Below are 20,549 nucleotides of genomic sequence, written 5' to 3'. Positions count from 1 at the left end.
TATATATATATATATATATATATATATATATATATATATATATATATATATATATATATATATAAATAGGTTAAGAAAACGCCAGTTGCAAATACTCATTAGAAAAATAGTTTACTTTGAGGTTATGTTCAAAGACTATTGCTCTTGTTGTCATTGGTAATCAGTAATTGGTAATTCATTATTCATAATGAGAAAATCATGTTTAGTAGCATTATTTTTTACCACAAAATACATGTTTGAATTAAAACCTTAAAAACAGAACACATTTATGTAATATATTTATACTTTTACTATATTTTACTTTTAGACGTGGTTTGTTTCTGAAGCCAAGCCAACTTGTTGCTTGTCCTTCTCCAGTTATCACTGCTGCCCCGTATTGAGCCTTTTATAAAGCTTAAACAAAAGAGCTTTATTTAATTTTTATTTTTTTCTTCTGCTTTTTGCAATGACTTATAATCAGCTACTGCCTCTGTGTCTTTTAGATGAACTCAAGAAGTCAGTTCTCCTAAATTCATGCAGTTGTCCTTCAATTACCACAGGTGTAATTCATCACATTGTTTTTTTTTTTTTTTTTCACAAAATGTAGGAACCAAAAAGTGTTTAAATGTGTTACTGTTTTATATAATTTGCATTTTGCTGGGAAAAAAGTGTCCTGTTAAAATAAATGCATCTGATGCCAGTGCCAACTAGATGAAGACACCATGTGTTACACCATATTTTCAAAGAATATCCCTACTTTTTTCACTGCATCAAATGCCTAAAATTTTCCACATTAGAGAAAATCATTAAAAAGATCACACCTTTTATAACCATCAATACACTGCCTGGTTGGTCATAAATATTGAATTACATGGCACCAATATGATCCTGAGACCCTTAGAAGTAGACTGGTGAGTCTGATGATGCTGGAAAGAAATTTAAAATCCACAATTTCTCCAAATTCTCGTTTAGGGGGTGAAGTCTCCAAAAACCACACAGGATCTACTGTGGATCTACTGCCATCAAAGCATCTACAGGCAGCTCTGGAAGAAACGGCACACATGTGGTCATGAAAGTTTATAAAGGACAAAGTGTTCGCTCTCTGAAATAAAGGGTTTTGGAATGGCCAAGTCCAGTATTCCAGTTTGTCCAGTTGCAACATTGTAGGGGAGACTTGGAATGAATCATACAAGAAACTATATCACAGTTAATGGACAATTCCCTCACAATCAATAGCTTTATAATATTCCCTGTTTTATAATATAAATATGCAAGTAGAAATCTTTTTATAGGAATATTTACATATTTATGTAAGGTTGTTTATTGCAACAAGCTGTGGTTGTTAACATTTAAACATTGAGTTCTGCCCTACATTTGAAGGACATTGAAATATTGATCTGGACTTCTGTATGATTATGATGAGGAGGATTCAGAGAGATCCAGTATGTCATCACAAAAACATCACAGCTATTACTGCAGGGCAAAATATAAAACAAAATAAAATATAAAACAACAGTGAGTGAATCAAGGACCTATAAACACTAAGACTGGTAATAACTACAATAATCATGCTTAATAACAAAGCAGTTAAGACATTTCAAGAAAACATATTTTAGAGTGTGTTGGTAGATACTTTATAACGAAAGAATTTGTGTATTGGACCTTCGACTGTTTATATCCCACCTGAAACTGTCTCGTTACAATCCGTTACTTCTCCTTATCCACCCATGACTGCTTGCTAGTTTGCAATTATGGACAAATCTTATTGGCTCTCACAATTTTAATCCAAAAAGAACGTTCCAGATGCTGAAATGCGATTGGTGCACAGAACTGCCCATCAACATATCAATCCCGCCCTAATACTGTGCTCTGATGTCAGCGCAAGCAGACGGACCGTTTCATCTATCATTATATCTGCATTCAAACCACGTTTGGTAAGCGAAAATGTTTTAAAATACATGCTCAAAATTTTGTTAAGTGTTTCATTAGTATAATATATTTAATCTTACGTTTGTTTAAGTTTGTCTATAGAGTTTATTTAGAGTGTAGGTTGGTAGATTAACAGTCCCCCATAATAAACTCAAGTGCAGTCTAGTGCACTTATTCAATGTAGCATCGCGTCATTAATGGTAGCTTATATTAACTGCTGCACATTCACAGTTAAAAACCTCAACTTTGTTATTAATCAGCGTTTCTGTCAACTCCAAAAAAATAAAAAATAAAAACCTACTGTGGTGGTATCATGGTTACGCGATGGTGATGTTTTGATGATGATATAAACTATGTAGGCTACTTAATTGTTATCATATGTTTGATGTTGATGTCGGCATACTTAATTACATACATAATTAAATACATAATTACTTAAAAAAAAAAAATACTGCTATTACCATGGCACTTTTTCAAAAATAGAAATTTATGTCAAATATAGCATGGTTTTTAATAATTTAGACCTTAAAAGTATTATTTTCTCATTCGTTTAGTCATTAACAGATAATTAGTGTCATGTAGTGCAATGTGATAATGCATGTGCTGTGCTTTTACTAGTGAAATGGAGCACTGTTGAGTAGTGAGCCATTGATTTCCATTTGAGTTAATGGACATTTCCACAACCCGGCCTGCCTGATTGGTAGCTAACAGAGAGATGCTGACCAATTATGTTTGCTCTTAGCTTCTCCTGAAACCTGAAACCTAAATTTAGCTATAGTGAGATGTGATTTCAAACCTGCATTATATATAAAACATATCCAATAATGGAAACCTTGAACCCTGATTGAAATAAACATGCCTCAGTACAGTTATGTTGCACAGGAAGGTGACCCTTGGCTACAAGAGATGTGGTGGATTTAATAGTTTTACCTGAAAATTATTTCTACACACATTCTTGGTTCCATGCATTAAAGAATAACTTATGTATATGAACGAATGCTCTTAAATGTGTCATGGAAGTTAATGTGAGTGAAAGCGGTGTAATCCAGAGAGCAGTGTGTGTGTGTGTGTGTGTGTGTGTGTGTGTGTGTGTGTGTGTGTGTGTGTGTGTGTGTGTGTGTGTGTGTGTGTGTGTGTGTGTGTGTGTGTGTGTGTGTGTGTGTCTAATAACTTAATCCTGAGAGGCTGGACACACCAACCTCCCCCTGTATAATCTTCTGGTGACATACAGTTACCTTACTTGCTTCTGGATTGTAGGCCACAGAATGAAACAAACATAACATGTGGAATCTTTGAAGTTATGCTTTTATGTTCAAAGGTGTTTATAGAATATATGTATTAACAGGATAGGGGATCCTTTATGAAAAAGAAGTGCACTTAATTGTACCCAACGTGTACTTATAGTGTGCTTCAAATCTTTTCTTTTTTTAAACTATACTGGCAAATAATCTAATATTAATGAAATAAAATTACAAGTGGAATAAAAGACCATTAAAGGGACAATTCACCCAAAAATGAAAACTTTGTCATCATTTACTCACCCTCAATGGGGTTAGTTGGTTGAACTGTCCATTTAAGTGCACTTAAAGAGAGACGCTTTCATAACAGTTTAACACACTTAAGTAGACTTTTAAAGTGCACTTTTTGATAATGTCAAATTAAAAGTTTACTTTAAAGTAGGCCTACATTTGAAATCATTCTTCTCAATATTTTGATGTGCTTTAAAGAAGTACCCTTATTTTGATGTGTTGACTAACAAGAATACTTCATAATTCTAACTGTAGTGAGCTTTAAATTTAAAAATTATATATTTTACCATTTCAGATGTCTACTTACTAATATATTTAAACACTTGACAGAAGTAATAGAAATTACATTAAAGCATATTTTGATATAGGCTCCAGCCCTGTGATCCTGCATCCTAAACTTCACTTCAGTTCACTTCAGTTCACTTTACTTCAAAGTCCTCCTTAATTGGGTCAAAAAAGATCAAATCGGACTAACTAAATTGCATATAATATAAATCTATCATTCTAATTTATAAAATAATACATTTAATTGCAATTAACATAAAATGAATTGTCCAAAATATTACATTCGGTCTGCACTAAATTTTAAGTGTATTATTAAGTACATTATTTATGAAATAAACAAGGGGTAGCAGGTTATGTAAGTAAAATACATCATTATATTAATATATACCATTGACCATTAAGCCATTTAAATTTATAACATAATCAAGTTAGATACTATTTAATTAAAATAAACAAAACACAAATTTTATTCATGACCACATATAAAAAGTGAAAGTGACGTGCTCTTCATTTAACCCATCCAAAGTGCACACACACAGCAGTGAACACACACACACCGTGAACACACACCTGGAGCAGTGGGCAGCCATTTATGCTGCGGGGCCCGGGGAGCAGTTGGGGGTTCGGTTCCTTGCTCAAGGGCACCTCAGTCGTGGTATTGCCAGCCCAAGACTCGAACCCACAACCTTAGGGTTAGGAGTCAAACTCTCTAACCACTAGGCCATGACTTCCCCGCCAAAACCTATATATATAAACCCAGCAAACGAGTATTTTGATAAGAAAGCTACATACAATGACCACCAAAATATTGGACACTTCAGCCACTTGTGCAAATATTTAAATATCAATGCATTTATTCGAAGACAGCACACTTATTAAGCAAAGCATTTGACAAAGGGTATTTGATAGGTTTTAATAAAACAATAGTAAAACAAATAATTTGTGATATTTTTGTGTGCTGGTGGAATGTCTATTGTTCCATAATATATGTAGTTCTATAGTTATAAGTTTTTCCTCTTCTTCATGGTCCTACTTCATAGTCTTCATGGTTGTCCACTTAACAGCTGAACCCATGATTTTATGTAATGATCATTGCCTTATATTAATAGTTTCTTAATACGAGACAAGTTAATATAATTTACATAACAGATTTTTAATAGGACTTCCAATTTGTAGTGTACATATTTAGTATATTAGTCTAATGTGACATGGAAAAAGATTGATGGTGTTAGTACATTTGGTCTAATTGTCATCCTGTTTGTGTGTCCTTACAGGTGCTGGTTTGTTTGTATACATGTGTTGAGGTGAAGTCATGCCACTGGTGAAGAGAAACATTGAGCCCAGACACCTCTGTAGAGGAGCTTTACCTGAGACCATCAGCAATGAGCTGGAGTGTGTGACCAACAACACTCTCTCTGCCATCATACGCCAACTTAGCAGCCTCAGTAAGACCTACTTTTTCATATTAGTATGACCAAAAAAAAAAAAAAGATTTTTATTTTTAAACCAGAATAAATACTGGGCATGTAAATGTTATGATACACTCACAGAAAAAAAAAAAAAAAAAAAAAAAAAAAAAAAAAAAAATATATATATATATATATATATATATATATATATATATATATATATATATATATATATATATATATTTGAACCTATATGCATGCACTTCTGTTTTACACAAATACACTATAAATCAATTGAATAAATGAGATGGAATAACAATGCTTTTTTTATTCACTGGCTCCCAAGCAAACACTCTAAAGCTTAATCCCATGAAGCACAGAGCAATCAACAGATGTGGATAAGGAGTATATGCATGTTCTGCAGGGTTCTATGGGTCAAATATGCTGTGTTTATGTGAATGTATGGAATAAGACTTTATATTTTTTGTTTTATCACCCGTGTGTGTGTGTGTGTGTTTTGCAGTTATCTGGTAGATTAGAGCATGCAAATGAATTATTAGTTTGTAAACATAACAGTTAAAGATTGTAAATAAAAGTTGAGAAATAACCACTATTACGCCTATCAGTGCAGAGCAGTTTGCTTTAAGAGGAATTTCCTAATAAGTGTGCTGTAAGATGTTTTGGATAAAGCATCCAGTAAATGACTATTTAAAAGGTCATCTCTGACCCTCAGTCTTTCTTTCTCATCTTCTACAGGTAAACATGCAGAGGATGTGTTTGGTGAGCTCTTTAATGAAGCCAATACATTCTACCTGCGTGCTAATTCTCTACAGGACCGTATAGATCGGCTTGCAGTCAAGGTCACTCAGTTGGACTCTAGTGTGGAGGAAGGTCAGTAAAAGATCCATGCACTTTACCAGATATGGAATGCATATTTAATAGGATATTCCAGGCTAAACCTGACATGCATAAGGAATGTGGGTCAAAATGACCCATGCATCCCCCTTTCTTTGGTATATATATTTTTTTCATGATGTGGTCTTTTCATCTGACATTCCCAGAATTCCTAAAATAAGCTGTCTTTGATCATATGAACTTTTTTTTCCCATGTATGCTATTTCTTTAAGTGCTAATGAAATGTGTACCATTACCCTTGGACTCCGCATATAAATCATTGATGGTTAAAAATTGTGTGGTAAGCAACAACATGCCTCATACAGTACGTTGTTAGAGTTCAGATGCAAGAGCCTCTAAGTGCCTCTGAAATTTTCTTTTAAAATTAATATTTTTCTCAAGCTCCAATGTTTGTGTTCCGTTAGGAGCCTGATAAAAATTTTCATTTTAGAAGAAAATTTCAAATGGCACTTAGAGACTTTTGCATCTGAACTCTTCATTTCTTTAAATGTGTCACAATAACAGAAGAAGATGGCACAGAGGTACTGTACATCCAGGTCTTTTTTAGCAGGAATGTCAGAAATTCAAGCAATCCATGCAGGTGAGTAAATAAGTTCATAAAATGGCTTAAGAAACTTAGCTGGGTGAAAAACAGTCCTTTTTAAAGTTATATTTATGGGTTTTTATTCCATTATTACTCAGACAGGACAGTTGAGAGATGACTTAAAAGCACTGGGTAGAGAGAGGGGAGCAGGATCGGCATAGGACTTCAAGATGGGAATCTTGGGTCATAGTGAGCACAGTTAGGCTGTATCACCGCACTAACCATGAGGCTATCCACGCCAACAGCAGTCCTTTCAATGCAGGTGCTGTCTGGTATAACTGAAGAGACAGAAGACTGATGAAACTGAAGACAGGATGATGACAGGTAAGTATTAAATGGTGAGTAGACTGGGAAGTAGCTACATTGGGAACAACGGGACCAGACCAAAGTGAAGTGGAGAATGATAGAGACGGGCGTCTAGAGTGAAGGATGAACCACTTAGTCACAGTGCATAATCAATACAGCGCTCACGAAGGACAGGTGGTAATTGGACGCCGGCATCTGTTGATAAAGATTATCATCTAATCCGCCCAAAAGATTGTTTTCAAGGTTCACTTGTTCCATGGAACCAAGTTGGATCAAGAAATACTTCAACATAATCTTCAATTGGACAGCCATCTTGTGGAATGGAGAGGAGTAAATTAGCTGGGTCAAATGATACGATGTCTATGGTAGTTGTTATGATCTGGTGTTCTGTCAAAATAACAGAAGTAGATGACACAGAGGTAATGTACAACCATGTCTTTATTGGCAGGAATATCAGAAATTCAAGTGATGCAATGTGAGTAAATAAGTTCATAGAATGATTTAAGAAACTTTGCTACAGTAGGTGAATAACAAACCCTTTCTTTGCAGGTTCTGTCTGGTGTAACTAGTGATCCGAGGCTTGTGTTAACGTAGAAATCGTGATAAATGACAAATGAAACCACACTTTCAGTGCACACCGAGTCCACACTTTGTGTGTCGGAATGTTCAAACCCACAGATCTTACATTACGAGCAAGTTTTCCTTCAGACTTATTTAATTATATTTTGAAATCATCAGTCACACAAGTAATATGAAGAATACAATTATTTTAGGAAAATAAAATATTTGCCAAATGCAATTCATATGCTTTGTCCTAGGGGGCTTCTTTCAAAGGCTTTTTGCTGCTTTATTTTTTACCAGCCACCAGATGGCACTGTTTTTGACACTCACAAAACTTAGAACAGTCAGAGGAACGTCTCAGTGCTTCATGCGGCTTATTTATTTTCCAATAGTGTAACTGAAGAAACAGAATACTGTAAGTAAGTATTCCAAGGTGAGTACATGGCTGACTGAGTGCAGGTTGGAACCAGGAGGGATGCTGGGAAATGTAGTTCTGTGGTGAAAGGGCTGGTGACTGGGGATTGTGAAAATAAACAAATGAATGAATGACACAGTAAGGCCAGCAAAACAATATCAAACTCAATACCACTGATTAGCAGCATGATACAGAAAATATAGACAGTTTTTTTCCCACCATTTTTAAAGAAACTGTGGAATTGATTTAATGATGGTTAATGTGTTTAATGGAACTTCAATAGCAAATTGTTAAACCAAAATATATTCAACTCAAAGATAATATAGAGGTTGGTGTGTTTTTTGTAACTTGGATTGCGAATTGTTATATAGGAATGTGTTCATATAAATTTACACACATTTACCTAGATCAACCCTTGAGGTCGTTTTTTGTTTGTGATGCGCTTGCTGCTGCACAATGGTGCCACATTGTTGTGTCCAATGTTTTCTACCATTTTTTATGTACATGTTCTAAATGGGATTCTTTAATTTACATTTATCATTTAGCAGATACTTTATATTATTTCATGTTGTTGTAGACCCCGAAATAGCAATTGATTTACCGTTTTTTTTTTGTTTTAACAGATAAAACAAAATAAATTATAAATGATAAACCTCACAACTGAAACTTTATATTTCTGGGATGAGTCAGGAATATAAATTATTATATTATTTAAAACAGATTTATGTGGGTGAATATTCGCATGTGGTCTGAACTAAAACTGCAGACTGGATTTATTGAAAATGGCACATTCATTCTCTGCCAGTAGGAGGTGCTTTTGGAGTCAGAAATATAGTGGTTCGCCCGGTAACCAGCTTCTAAAAACAAAACAGCTCCGCTCATAAATGGTACTTTATCAGGTAAAATGAAAATGTGAGTTACCAGCGTAAGCCTACATTTTATTTTAGTCTTTTAACTTAGGGCTGTCAATCAAGTCAAATAAATAGTCACAATTAATGGCATGATTGTCATGAGTTAACTCGGGAATAATCGCAACTTAATTGCACACCTTTTTACTTAATCTGTTGCTAATGTACCCTTAAATGAATATTTTCGTTCCCCCATGGTTTCACAGGAACAAAGGCTTAAGCTAGTCCCCAGACTAAAAGCTGTTTGAGCTGTCTCAACTGAAAATATCTTGCTCTGACATATCTTAAACTCATTGTTCTGTGTCAATATGGGCACACCTGTAACACTTTTCTTTTAAAGGCATTTTTGTAATGCAAAAATTTTAATTATGCAATAAATTTTTATTATTAGTGAAACCAGTTAACCAGAGCATGAAGAGTAGACATGTTTCATTAGGTCATGCATGTGTTTTTTCAAAGAAACTTGTTCATGTCTATTAGACACATATGAAAAAAAAAACAAACGAAATACTAGCTTCTATTACTTCTCTTTTCTTTGCACTGAGCACCTTTAAACAAACCTGTTTGCATTTTCGCATGACAGGGCAGCTCACTTCTGAACATGCAAAATGTAACATTTTATTATTTATTATTACATTTGTTTGCCTCTCTGTGCCACATACTGTATTTTGATGCAGCTAAAATTCTCAAAACTGTTTTTCATTGATACATTTGACTGTTTGTGTGTCAGACAACGGGATGAATATGATAAATAGTGACTGAAACGGCGACCCATTAAGACTAACCAGTCTCTCCCTTCCGAGAAGTTTAATCTGCCAAAAATATATATATCGTGCCGTCGTCTGATAAAAATCAAATCGGCTACAGAATAGCCTTGAAGACACAAAGCTGTGCTGTGATTTCAGCTATACTTATATGCAAAATTAGAGAAGGGCAACATCTCAATGTTTTAACTGAAAGCGCAGCTCCTTTCAGCGCGCGCGCTGAAGCAGAGAGAGAAGTGTGCGCGCGCTGGGATGAAAGAGGGGACCTCGCGCGTGCGGCGGCAAAAGAAGTCGGCTTTAGATGCATAAACGCTTTTTTTTTTATTTTGCTACAAGCTGGATACACAAGAAGCACGTTCAACTCGGACGCGCAGACGATTGCCGTGCATAAACACCGTAAACAGCAAACCGTTCGCGTGTCCGCGCTTAATGCGCATCTCCTATATGAAAAGCATTAGGGGGCCCTTGTCTTTTGGGGGCCCAAGGCAGTCGCCTACCTTTGCCTAATGGGTAAGTCCGCCCTGTATATAGAGCAGGTGCAGAATTTTTGCAAATGCTGGTTTGGGAATTTGGAAAAAAATCTGTGGAGTGCGGAGAGATAGTTGATGTACTCTGTGTAATAATCTCTCTGTTTTATTTTTGTCACAGTTTCACTCCAGGATATTAATATGCGTAAAGCCTTTAAAAGCTCTACTGTTCAAGACCAGCAGGTGGTGACAAAGAGCAGCATTCCAAACCCCATCACAGAGATGTACAACACCAGCGACAAACCACCACCTCTGAACATACTCTCTGCCTACAGGTGTGTGTAGTCTTTACTGAGTCTTTACTCATTTTCAAAAAACATCTAAAGACTCATCTTTTTCGCCAGCACTTAACCAACTAATACTAGTACTTACCTTTTCTTTTCTTGTCTATCATATAGACTTGTCATGGCACTTGTATACCGTTGTTGTTCTCTTGTTGATCTGATTGCTTCTATTGTTCTCATTTGTAAGTCGCTTTGGATAAAAGCGTCTGCAAAATGATTTAATGTAAATGTAAATGTGTGTGTACTTTTTCTTCTTCTTCTTCAAGATGCATTATAGGTTTATAATCATGTTTTTGATTTATCTAGGGATGACCATATTGATGGAATTAAGTTCTACACAGACCCCTCGTATTTCTTTGACTTGTGGAAGGAAAAAATGCTTCAAGACACAGAGGACAAGAGAAAAGAGAAGAGAAAACATAGGGTAAAATAATTACTCTTTTAAATGTTTTTCATCTATAAATCTGGTAACATTCTTGCTTAAGTAGTTAGGCTTACATTAAAGGACTTAAAGGAATAGTTCACCTAAAAATAAAAATTTACTCATCCCCAAGCCATCCAATAGATCCTCTCCAGTGAATGGGTGCCGACAAAATGAGAGTCCAAACAGCGGATAAAAACATCACTATAATTCACAAGTAATCCACACAACTCTAGTCCATCAATTATCATCTTGTAAAGTGAAAAGATGTGTGTTTGTAAGAGACAAATCCATCAAGGCATTTTAAATTTAAACCATCGCTTCTGTCCAAAATACAAGTCCATAATCCATAATAACACTTCCTCCAGTACAAATACAAGTTTATTCCTTGAAGTTTATGCCCTTTCACATCAAAATCAACAAACATGTTTGTTTAGAACTGTTTTGGACTGATTCCTCTTGTAAACAGTGCTCGAACTGTAGATATCATGATTTACATTAGACACATTTTTCTCTAGAGAAAGCCGTATTATGGTTATATGACTCATATTTTAGCCGGATGCAATGATTTGAAGTTAAAAACGTCTTAATGGTGGATTTGTTTCTTACAAACACACAGTTTTTATTTTTCTCCAAATCTGTTCCAATGAAGAAACAAACTCTATCTTCATCTTAGATGGCCACAGAATTTTTATCTTTGGGTAAACTATTGCTTTAAGGATTTTTGCCTATTTGACCTATTCACAGTTTCTTTTCGGCCAGATGAAAAATGTATTGCTCAGAAGTAACTTTCAGTAAAAGTTTTTTCTTTTTCTTTTCAAGCTAACATACAGATCACTTAGATCATCTTCAGTATGTCCTCACTTTCTCTCCTTTTCACTCAGGAGCAGAAGCAGTGTGTTGATGGTACATTGCCCCGTGAGGTGAAAAAGGTTCGTAAGGCTCATAACCGCAGACAAGAATGGAACATGATGGCTTTTGATAAGGAGCTGCGGCCGGACCATCGTCATCATCATTCACTTCACAGAGGTGTATCATCTGAGGGCTCGCTGTCTCCAGACGGCAGGTTTGTCACCTCTCAAATCACAAAATTATCCATTTTGGTATAAAATACTAGTTAAAGAAAATGTCTGCAGTTTTAAATAGCATTTTTGCAATAATAATCATATTGCCATAAAAAAAAAAATCAACTCATCAGTCAGAGTTTGTAAAAATAATAATGGCTACAGTTATGCACAAAAAAAAAAAGGGACAATGCAATGCAAACATAACATGCACTGGCGCACACAATGCAAAATACACACTGGCATGATATGCACAAGGACACAGGGCAAGTTATTGGTAACACTTTCTCTGAAGCCCATATTTATATTTCATTATAAGGGTATTCTTAAGGCATTATAATGAATGCATAATGCATTAAAAAAAGCCTTATAATATGTTATATCATCTTATGAATATTCATAAGAACAGTTTTAATGTATTATAATATTTACTTATTGGTGGTTATAGCTTTTAAGAGAATGATGATTTATAACACAGTGACCACATGCATCCACTCAAGTTACAATGGATTTTATTTCTCATAGTTATAATGTATTATAAGCCATCTTTTTTATGATACTTTACTTAAAGCAATCAAAGACCACTTATAAGTATAGTAATAATAATAATAATTATTATTATTTTTCTTAAACCGCCGTAAGATCAGATATCAGATCAGATGAATGTGTTCGCATTTGCTTTGAACTATTTTTATTGTAATATCAGTATGTTTATTTTGATGGTACCCTGTTAGACAGCTGTTGATAAGTAACTCTGCAACTACGTCAACTAGCAGTCATTGGAGTGTTAGTAGTATATCTGCTAAATATATGCTAAGACTTTATTTTGATGGTTCCCCAACAGACAAAATGACTATAAGTTACTTTGCAAGTACGTCAACATTCTACCTACCCTAAACTTAAAGGGATAGTTCACCAAAATATGAAAATTAGCCAAAGATTTACCTAAGTCTACTAATACTCCAATAAGAGTTAGTTGATGTGTAGTTGCAAAGTTGCTTATAGTCAGTAGACTAAGGGGACCATCAAAATGAAATGTAACCTAACATCTAAACATTGCATTTTTTCAGTTGAAAGTATGACTAGCTCACATTATAATTAATATTAGCCTTACAGGGAACACTCAAATAACACTCCGCACCTAACCACTTAAAAGATGCAGTAAGATACTGTGCAGATCTTAAATAAACAATGTCAAGAAATATAGTCCATTATAAATGTGAAAGTCGATTTAATATGGTGTTCATTGTGTGTTATAAATAATCATAATCTTAAAACTTATAACCACAAATGCATAGAATCATAATGTATTATAATTGTTGTTATGCTTATTTATAAGATGATATAACATAAGTTTTTTTTATAATGCATTTTGTATTCATTATAATGCCTTAAGAGTACCCTTATAATGCACGATAAATATGGGCTTCATAGAAAGTGTTACCAAGTTGTTTAAAGTTGCAATTAAATAAAAATGGACCATTCTTATTTTTATGGAATATTGCAGTGTGTATTAAAATGATTTATTAATCTCCAGTAACCCGTCACTGATAAACAAATTGATTTCTGATAAACAAAATCAATTTCTGCTCTAAGGTTTTTTTTATTCCAGAAGCTGTTTCGAAAAGATGGCTTCAAAAAGATGATCACAGTTTCCATTTCATGCCAAATTTAAGTGCTGAAGTAAAGTAAATCAAAGAGCACAAGTGCATGATTGATTGATTGATTTACCTCATCAAGCAGAACGAGTAGAAATTTTCTGTCACAAATTCTGTTTATAGATTATACCGTTTATTCATTTAACTATGTAGATATTTGCTTTCCCAAGATTCCTCAAAATAATGGTTACAAATAAAATATTAAAAAAAAATTACAATATTTTTGTTCAAATAAATGCAGCCATCATGAGCAAAAATAACATAATTTTCATAGTTATTCCAAACTTTTGATCAGTAGTGCATATTTGTATTGAGTATTTTATCATTATTCTAAATAAATGAAAAATATAAATTTCTTATGGTTCAGTTTGTCATTAACATTATTACACTGTTTGCATTATCGCAATGTATTGCATTTATCTTTTCAACAGACCACATGCAAACAACTACCCAGTCCAAGCATGTCACGCTCAAGCACAGCCGCATCCCTTCATGCCTGTGGAGACAGCATCATCTAGTGCAAATGGAGGGGTAGAGCACGAGTATCACAGCATTGGAGGGCCTGTGGGAGTGGGTGCTGATGTAGGTTACAGAGTGGGTGTACTTGCTCGAACACATCCAACTCCTCCACAGTACCCACACCCTGAAAATGGAGTCAATGGAACCCTCACGCTTCCTCCAGTAGACTATGGGTAACAGCAAACATGTGGGACTCTTTAAAATGTGAAAATGTTATAAATATATATATTATATATATAGATATATATATATATATCTATATATATATATGTGTGTACATATACTTTAAAACTTTAAACAACTGTTTTAATCATTTTTGTTGTGATTAAATGTTGACTAATATACTACAGTACATTTACTTTACAATCAAAGTACATTATACAATTTTAACTGTAGTGGTTTATTTGATATTTCTTTTAAAGTCAATTTATTTTAAATATACTAAATTGCAGTAACAAATACATTTAAATACATAACATACAAGTTTCAATAGAAATGGCATTTAACGTATAGTTTAGCATAAATGATAGTCAGTACATTCGACAGTATACTTTAACCATATGATGTAGTTTAAAGTGTATTTTTGTATAGATGATAGTCAGTCTCCTCCCTGCCTTCCCCGTGCTTTGCTTGGTTTCTCTTGTTCTTGTCTACTTTGAGAGACTCTTTCTGCACTGCTCTCCTAAACTCGAACATGGATTTGATTAATTGGTCTCTCAACGCAATTGACACCCATCTTCTCGATGAGGAGCTTGGGTTCGGGGGAACCTGACTGCCCTGCCGGAACGTTTCGCAGCTGGCTACACGATGGACGCGTGGTGGGCGAAGTGGCGGGTCGTGTGTCTGGCGGCTCTTTCCGTGGAGGACATTGAAGACATCTACCTATTCGGAACCATGATAACAGGTATTCTGCTGATTGGATTAGGCTTTGCCCTGGGTTATCAGAAATTCAGAAGATGGGAACAGCTGTCCAAAGCCTCACAAGGCTGCCCGTCATGATTGAAGCAGTGGGCAGAGTAATTATGGATAACATCATGAAGAAGCTCACGGCTTTGGAAAGGAAATTGGAGAATTTGGAGACCAAAATGGACAATGAACAATCATAGTGACCGTAAAATGGAATGCGGGCTACTAGACCAAACAACTGGTATCATATCTTCTTTCGGCTTTCTATACCAGCCTTGGCCTTGGCTGGATAACAAATATCTCCCGGGTGAGCACGGCAGCGAGACGCTCTCGCATTCCTCCCCCCTCCCACAGACACCTGATGATTGTTGACTCTGTCTAGGACCTGGCCAAGGCTGTCTCCATGGCAACTTGCTGTGACGCTCTATAATCTGCGGGACTGAGGCATCTAGAGAGAATCGCAACTCTCCAGGCCTACACATACACTAACTCTTACACATATACAGATATGCATTCACCCCCCCAACCCCCCCCATCCCTCGCCTTCGCCGCTTTGTTCCACCAGTCTGGCGAGCGGGTCTGTGACCAGCGCTGTAATGGCTGCAGGACCGGTATGCTGATTGCCTGGGCTGGATCACCTCGATCCCCAACTTCCGTCCCCAGTTGCAAAGTCATGTTTTATGGTGTATTGATTATGTGCTTTTGTGCTGAGGTGTTTTTCCTGTCCTCAAACGGTGCCTCCCAAAGGAGCACAGTCTGGGTGTTGGTTTTTTTCCTCCTCTCTTTCCTAATGTTTTTTTTGCTGTTATCTCTTCCCCTGTCTACTGTATTTCGTTGCCTTGTGCCCACATGTGCAATGACAATAAAGTTGAATCTAATCTAAATCTAATCATATAGTCAGTACATTCGACAGTATACTTTAACCAACTCTATAGTTCAGCTATTTGCATTTAATATAATATAATATAATATAACTATAATACATTTTCATTAAACTGCAATTAACATGCTTTTGTTTATCTGAAAATAAGTATATTCTTCTTTTAAAGTATATATTTTCCCCTAATAAGTACCCCTTGTACCCCTAACCTGTTATCATGGGCGTAGAAAAAAGATGCACTGCTTGCGTGTCTAATGTGAAATAGTTTTTGAACAAAATACCCAAGTATTGCCCACAACAATACTTGCCCATGTTCATAATAATTAAGAGCCACCTTGTCCGTTACAGATCATAAAAAGAATATGGAGCAGGATCTTAAGTTAATCTGGAAACTTAAGTTTTGTTTAAAAAGTACAGGAATTATACAGTGAGCGCTTTTGAGAAAAATAATTTGGAGTTCAAATAATAGGTACTTAATACTTTTTAACACACATTCTTATTATGAAGTCAATATTCCTGCAAATTTTCTTGGTTAATTCTGGTTTATAAATGATTTCAGCGGAACCCACCCCATAAGTAGGCAGTTCTTGGCCAGAAAAGGCTACAAAGTGGACCAGACTTCATGCCAATAGTAAAAAGCCTGTATCCAAAACAAAATAAATGCTGGTGACTTTGTATGCCGGTCCAGGTAGAGGTTACTTGGAGAGGTTTCAGAAACTAGGTTTCTCAAGCTCTCTCTTTCTCTCTTATAGTATGATGGAGTACTATGCCAGTTCAGGCCCACCGCCCCCTTCAGTGGGTCCCGTCATTTCATCTGCACAGACAGCTTTTGCCTCACCTCCAGCTACTCCTCATCCTGGACCGATCACATCAGCCTTACAGTACCCTCTTCCACCTCTGCCACCTCCTGGACCTGTTTTAGCTTCACCTCCTGAAGGTCCACCTCCTCCTCCAGCACCTCCTGTACCTCCTCATCCTGTGGCACTTAGAAAGGGACAGAGACTAACTCTGCAGCCTGTCACAGATGCTCGCAGTGACCTGCTCTCAGCAATACGCATGGGTAAGTGGAGTGTGGTGGGCATATTTTGTATACATCAACAGGTGAGTGTTGTCCATGGTGGCATACTTTAGCATGACCACAGTACAGTGCACTCTTGTAAAAAAGAAGTACACTTCAGCATACTTTTAAAAAGAGTAGTTATTATGGAAATAACATATTTTAAAAGAATATACTTAAGTGTGAACATTGTGAATGGAAGGTTTTTGGACACTTAGTTATGTGTTTATTGTAACTGAAAATGTATTATCTGTAAATGTATTTTAAATGCAATTAGCTGAACCTTGGTGTGTTTTGGACCAACTTAAATAGGGGCATAATTACATCTTTATATGTAATTTCATAATCACTTGCTTTGTCTTTGCTCCCGAATGTATTGACAAACATTTATCATACACTAAAATATACTTCATTATTAGTGATACTTGACATGCATTTAAATACATTTGTAATTACATATTTATAATAATGAAGTTGCAGTGAGTACATTTAAAACTATTAACTTTAAATGTAATATCATTTATCACATTCTGGTATTTCACATGTACTTTAGTATGTTAGACAACATGTCAAAATAAGTTTACTTCTTTAAAGTATTGCAAAAGATTATGCAAATGTAATTAACTTTAAAGTAAAATCTTTGATTTGACTATTACAAAGTGGAGTTTTAAACATATACTTATGCGTTTTAAGAAACAGATATGAAAATTGACTTATTTTAGGCACATTTAAGTTGCCGTTTAAATCAAGTAAATATTTTTAAAAATATACTTTTAGCATTTGAAGTAGACTACAAACACAAATTAAATACAATTAAGCAAACTTATTTTTCATATATGATACTGTACATAATTTGAATTGGATTATGACCAGATTTCAGTTAATATTGTAATATTATATAGCTTACATGTAAATGTACAGTTGGTGGCTATGCTGATAGTCATATAATTAATTCAAATAATTTTTGTTTTTGTGGTTTAGTCAAAACTCAACAGCTGCTTTATATGTTACAATTGAGGATTGTCAAATGACCATGCACAAAACATGTGTTTTGTGTTATTTGTGTTCACATGTGTGTTTATGTGTATGTGTTCAGGTATTCAACTAAAGAAAGTACAGGAGCAACAAGAACAGCAGGCTAAAAGAGAGCCGGTGGGGAACGATGTGGCTACTATACTCTCTCGCCGCATTGCAGTTGAGTATAGCGACTCAGAAGATGACTCAGAACTCGATGAGAATGAATGGTCTGACTGATTATAGTCAACCACACACACACGAGTAGATAGAGACCTTCCTCTTAAGTATGAAAGTACATTCATCTTCAGATACCTACATATAGTTGATCATTGAGAATGTCAATTTTTCAAAATATGTTTAGGTAATATAGACCTTAAGAAACTAAAGCAGTCTCTTATGCACTCAAACCAGTCAAATGTTCAAGTTACAGAAAAGAGATATTTGAAGTGTTCATTTGAAAAGACTTGCAGTTCAAATTTGCAAACCCTCTGTACAGAAAATTCAGAATTTATCAATTAAAAATCTAGAGAGTAAGCAATCATGTATTATAAGAAATGAACGTGATCTGCAGAGGTGTTGCTGCAGTATTGTCTGTTTTTTATTATTTTAATATTCTTTCAGTTGAATAATCTGCTGATGTCATTTATATTTATTTATTGCTTTTCCTCAGCTTGTACAAGAAATTGTGTGAAAAAATCCTGTGAATAACCTTTGCTCTCTCTCCATCCAAATTCCATGGCATTTTATTGCAGTTAAAGAAATTATTTTTTTCTGAGTGATTAACAAATGAATTCAGAGCATGATAGAATTTAAGCAGAACATGACAGAATTTAATACTATTACAATCTCTTGTACAATCTATAAAGCATTATAGAATTGCAGATTAAAGTGAAATGTTTATTGAGTGATTACAAATTTAAATTTCTTGGGCTAATAACTGGCTGTAACACTGCTGACCACCAGATTTAGACTTTCTAAATTCAAGAAATCTAGAAAGATGAAAGAAAATTATAAATGGGGAAGTCATGGCCTAATGGTTAGAGAGTCGGACTCGTAACCCAAAGGTTGCGGGTTTGAGTCTCGTATCGGCAGGAATTGTAAGTGGGGGGAGTGAATGTACAGCAGCTCTCTCCTACCTTCAGTACCAAGACTGAGGTGCCCTTGAGCAAGGCACCGAACCCCCAACTGCTCCCCAGGCGCTGCAGCAAAAAATGGCTGCCCACTGCTCCGGGTGTGTGTGTTCACTGCTGTGTGTGTGCACTTTGGATGGGATAAATGCAGAGCACTAATTCTGAGTATGGGTAACCATACTTGGCTGTATGTCATGTCACTTTCACTAAAGAATATAAATAAATGGCTAAACTGAAAAATAAAAAATATTACTTTAAAGTATGGACTAGTGGTTCGTTTTAGGATGGGAGCACTACAGAAATATTCCGGCCAGAGAATCCTTTATCAAGATCAGGATGCCAATATACAAGTTCGTATAAGTGTGTATGTGGTCTAAACAGAGAAAAAGAAAAAGAAATAATGCAATGGTAAGAATAACTGATTAATAAACAAATAAAGGAATACTATACTATGCTCATTGTCATCATTCACAACAGTACAGTACATAAATAATAATTGACGTTAATACAGTGCAACAAAATATGTCACTATTATGCCCTTTAATATCAATACTGCTGCACCTTTAATTGGCTATGCAGCCTGACACTGTATCACTATAAACACTCGATGCAGGTAGCACCAAATAAACAGTAAATGCACTGCACTCAAACACAGAAGCATATCTCTAAATAACTAACACAAATAAAGTCTAAATCGACATATAGAGGGGGTAATTATTGCACACAGGAAACATGTCGCATATTATATCACGCTCTGGCATCATGACTACACTAATTAGTCACGCAGTTCAACAAATAAAACTAGTTCACATGAACATACATGAATCTCAAAACATTCATCACAATGCAGTACAAACATGCAACAGTAGTAAAAACGTACTTGCTTTTCATAAACGCACACGAAAGTAAAGAAAAGGGTCTCTGAGTCTTCTCTCGTCATCCCTGAGCGTGAACAACTGAGCAGCGCGCTGCATTTCCTGTCCAGGCGCAGTTCACGTGATGGAGCGTTCACGCGCCTAGAAAACTTCAGCTCTGAACAAATAGGCTTTCAGACAATTACTGTCTGTCTTTGTAAGTCACTGTAACAAACACTTGTGTATGATGCTCAGATTCATTAGCTACTGTAGTTAAATAACTATAAGAGTAAGAAAGTGCACACAATGGTGGGTTAATGATGAATAATTTCATAACAAATACCAGTTTGCAACATAACATTTTTGTAAAGCTAAAATAACTAGAAGCTGTTGAAACTGGAAGCTTTGCACATTCAAGTTAAATGCATAAAATAATACCACATACTTTTAGACTGCATATAATCTTAGATACTAATATGCACTTTTTAGAGATAGATAAGGTACAGAGTTTCCCATTTTAGGGCACTACCCCAGTGATAAGCTGTTGTACCACTAGACTATTGCGTTCAGATGTTAATATGTTAACCTTGACAGCTCTAACTGTGTTGTAAATCTTGGTTTATTCATGTGACTTGGTTGATACCTAGAC

The 20,549-nt window shown here is 35.3% G+C and overlaps 1 protein-coding gene across 2 annotated transcripts; it reads left to right on the top strand.

The window, feature by feature from the left end:
- Window positions 1-388: 388 nt before the first annotated feature.
- Window positions 389-19,251, top strand: wasf3a (WASP family member 3a). 2 transcript variants are annotated; one of them, XM_042725107.1, is made up of 10 exons: window positions 389-539; window positions 952-1,913; window positions 4,997-5,167; window positions 5,888-6,022; window positions 10,232-10,385; window positions 10,701-10,818; window positions 11,700-11,881; window positions 13,969-14,229; window positions 16,595-16,902; window positions 17,996-19,251. In XM_042725107.1, the coding sequence occupies exons 3-10, from the start codon at window positions 5,035-5,037 to the stop codon at window positions 18,151-18,153; spliced, it is 1,449 nt and encodes a 482-aa protein (XP_042581041.1). In that variant the 5' UTR covers window positions 389-539; window positions 952-1,913; window positions 4,997-5,034; the 3' UTR covers window positions 18,154-19,251. The 2 variants fall into 2 exon arrangements, with proteins under 2 accessions (XP_042581041.1, XP_018979930.2); XM_019124385.2 differs by lacking the exon at window positions 389-539 and having other exon boundaries at window positions 588-1,913.
- The last annotated feature ends 1,298 nt before the right edge of the window (window positions 19,252-20,549 follow it).

The sequence above is a fragment of the Cyprinus carpio genome, chromosome B5 (assembly GCF_018340385.1).
Source record: "Cyprinus carpio isolate SPL01 chromosome B5, ASM1834038v1, whole genome shotgun sequence".
NCBI lineage: Eukaryota > Metazoa > Chordata > Actinopteri > Cypriniformes > Cyprinidae > Cyprinus > Cyprinus carpio.
This window is presented reverse-complemented; position numbering and strand designations above follow the sequence as displayed.

Bases quoted from the DNA above. Each gene is read 5' to 3' on its own strand.
- wasf3a (XM_042725107.1), top strand. From the start codon at position 5,035: ATGCCACTGGTGAAGAGAAACATTGAGCCCAGACACCTCTGTAGAGGA. The intron at 5,168-5,887 runs GTAAGACCTACT...CATCTTCTACAG, and splicing joins ACGCCAACTTAGCAGCCTCA to GTAAACATGCAGAGGATGTG. The intron at 16,903-17,995 runs GTAAGTGGAGTG...GTATGTGTTCAG, and splicing joins GCTCTCAGCAATACGCATGG to GTATTCAACTAAAGAAAGTA.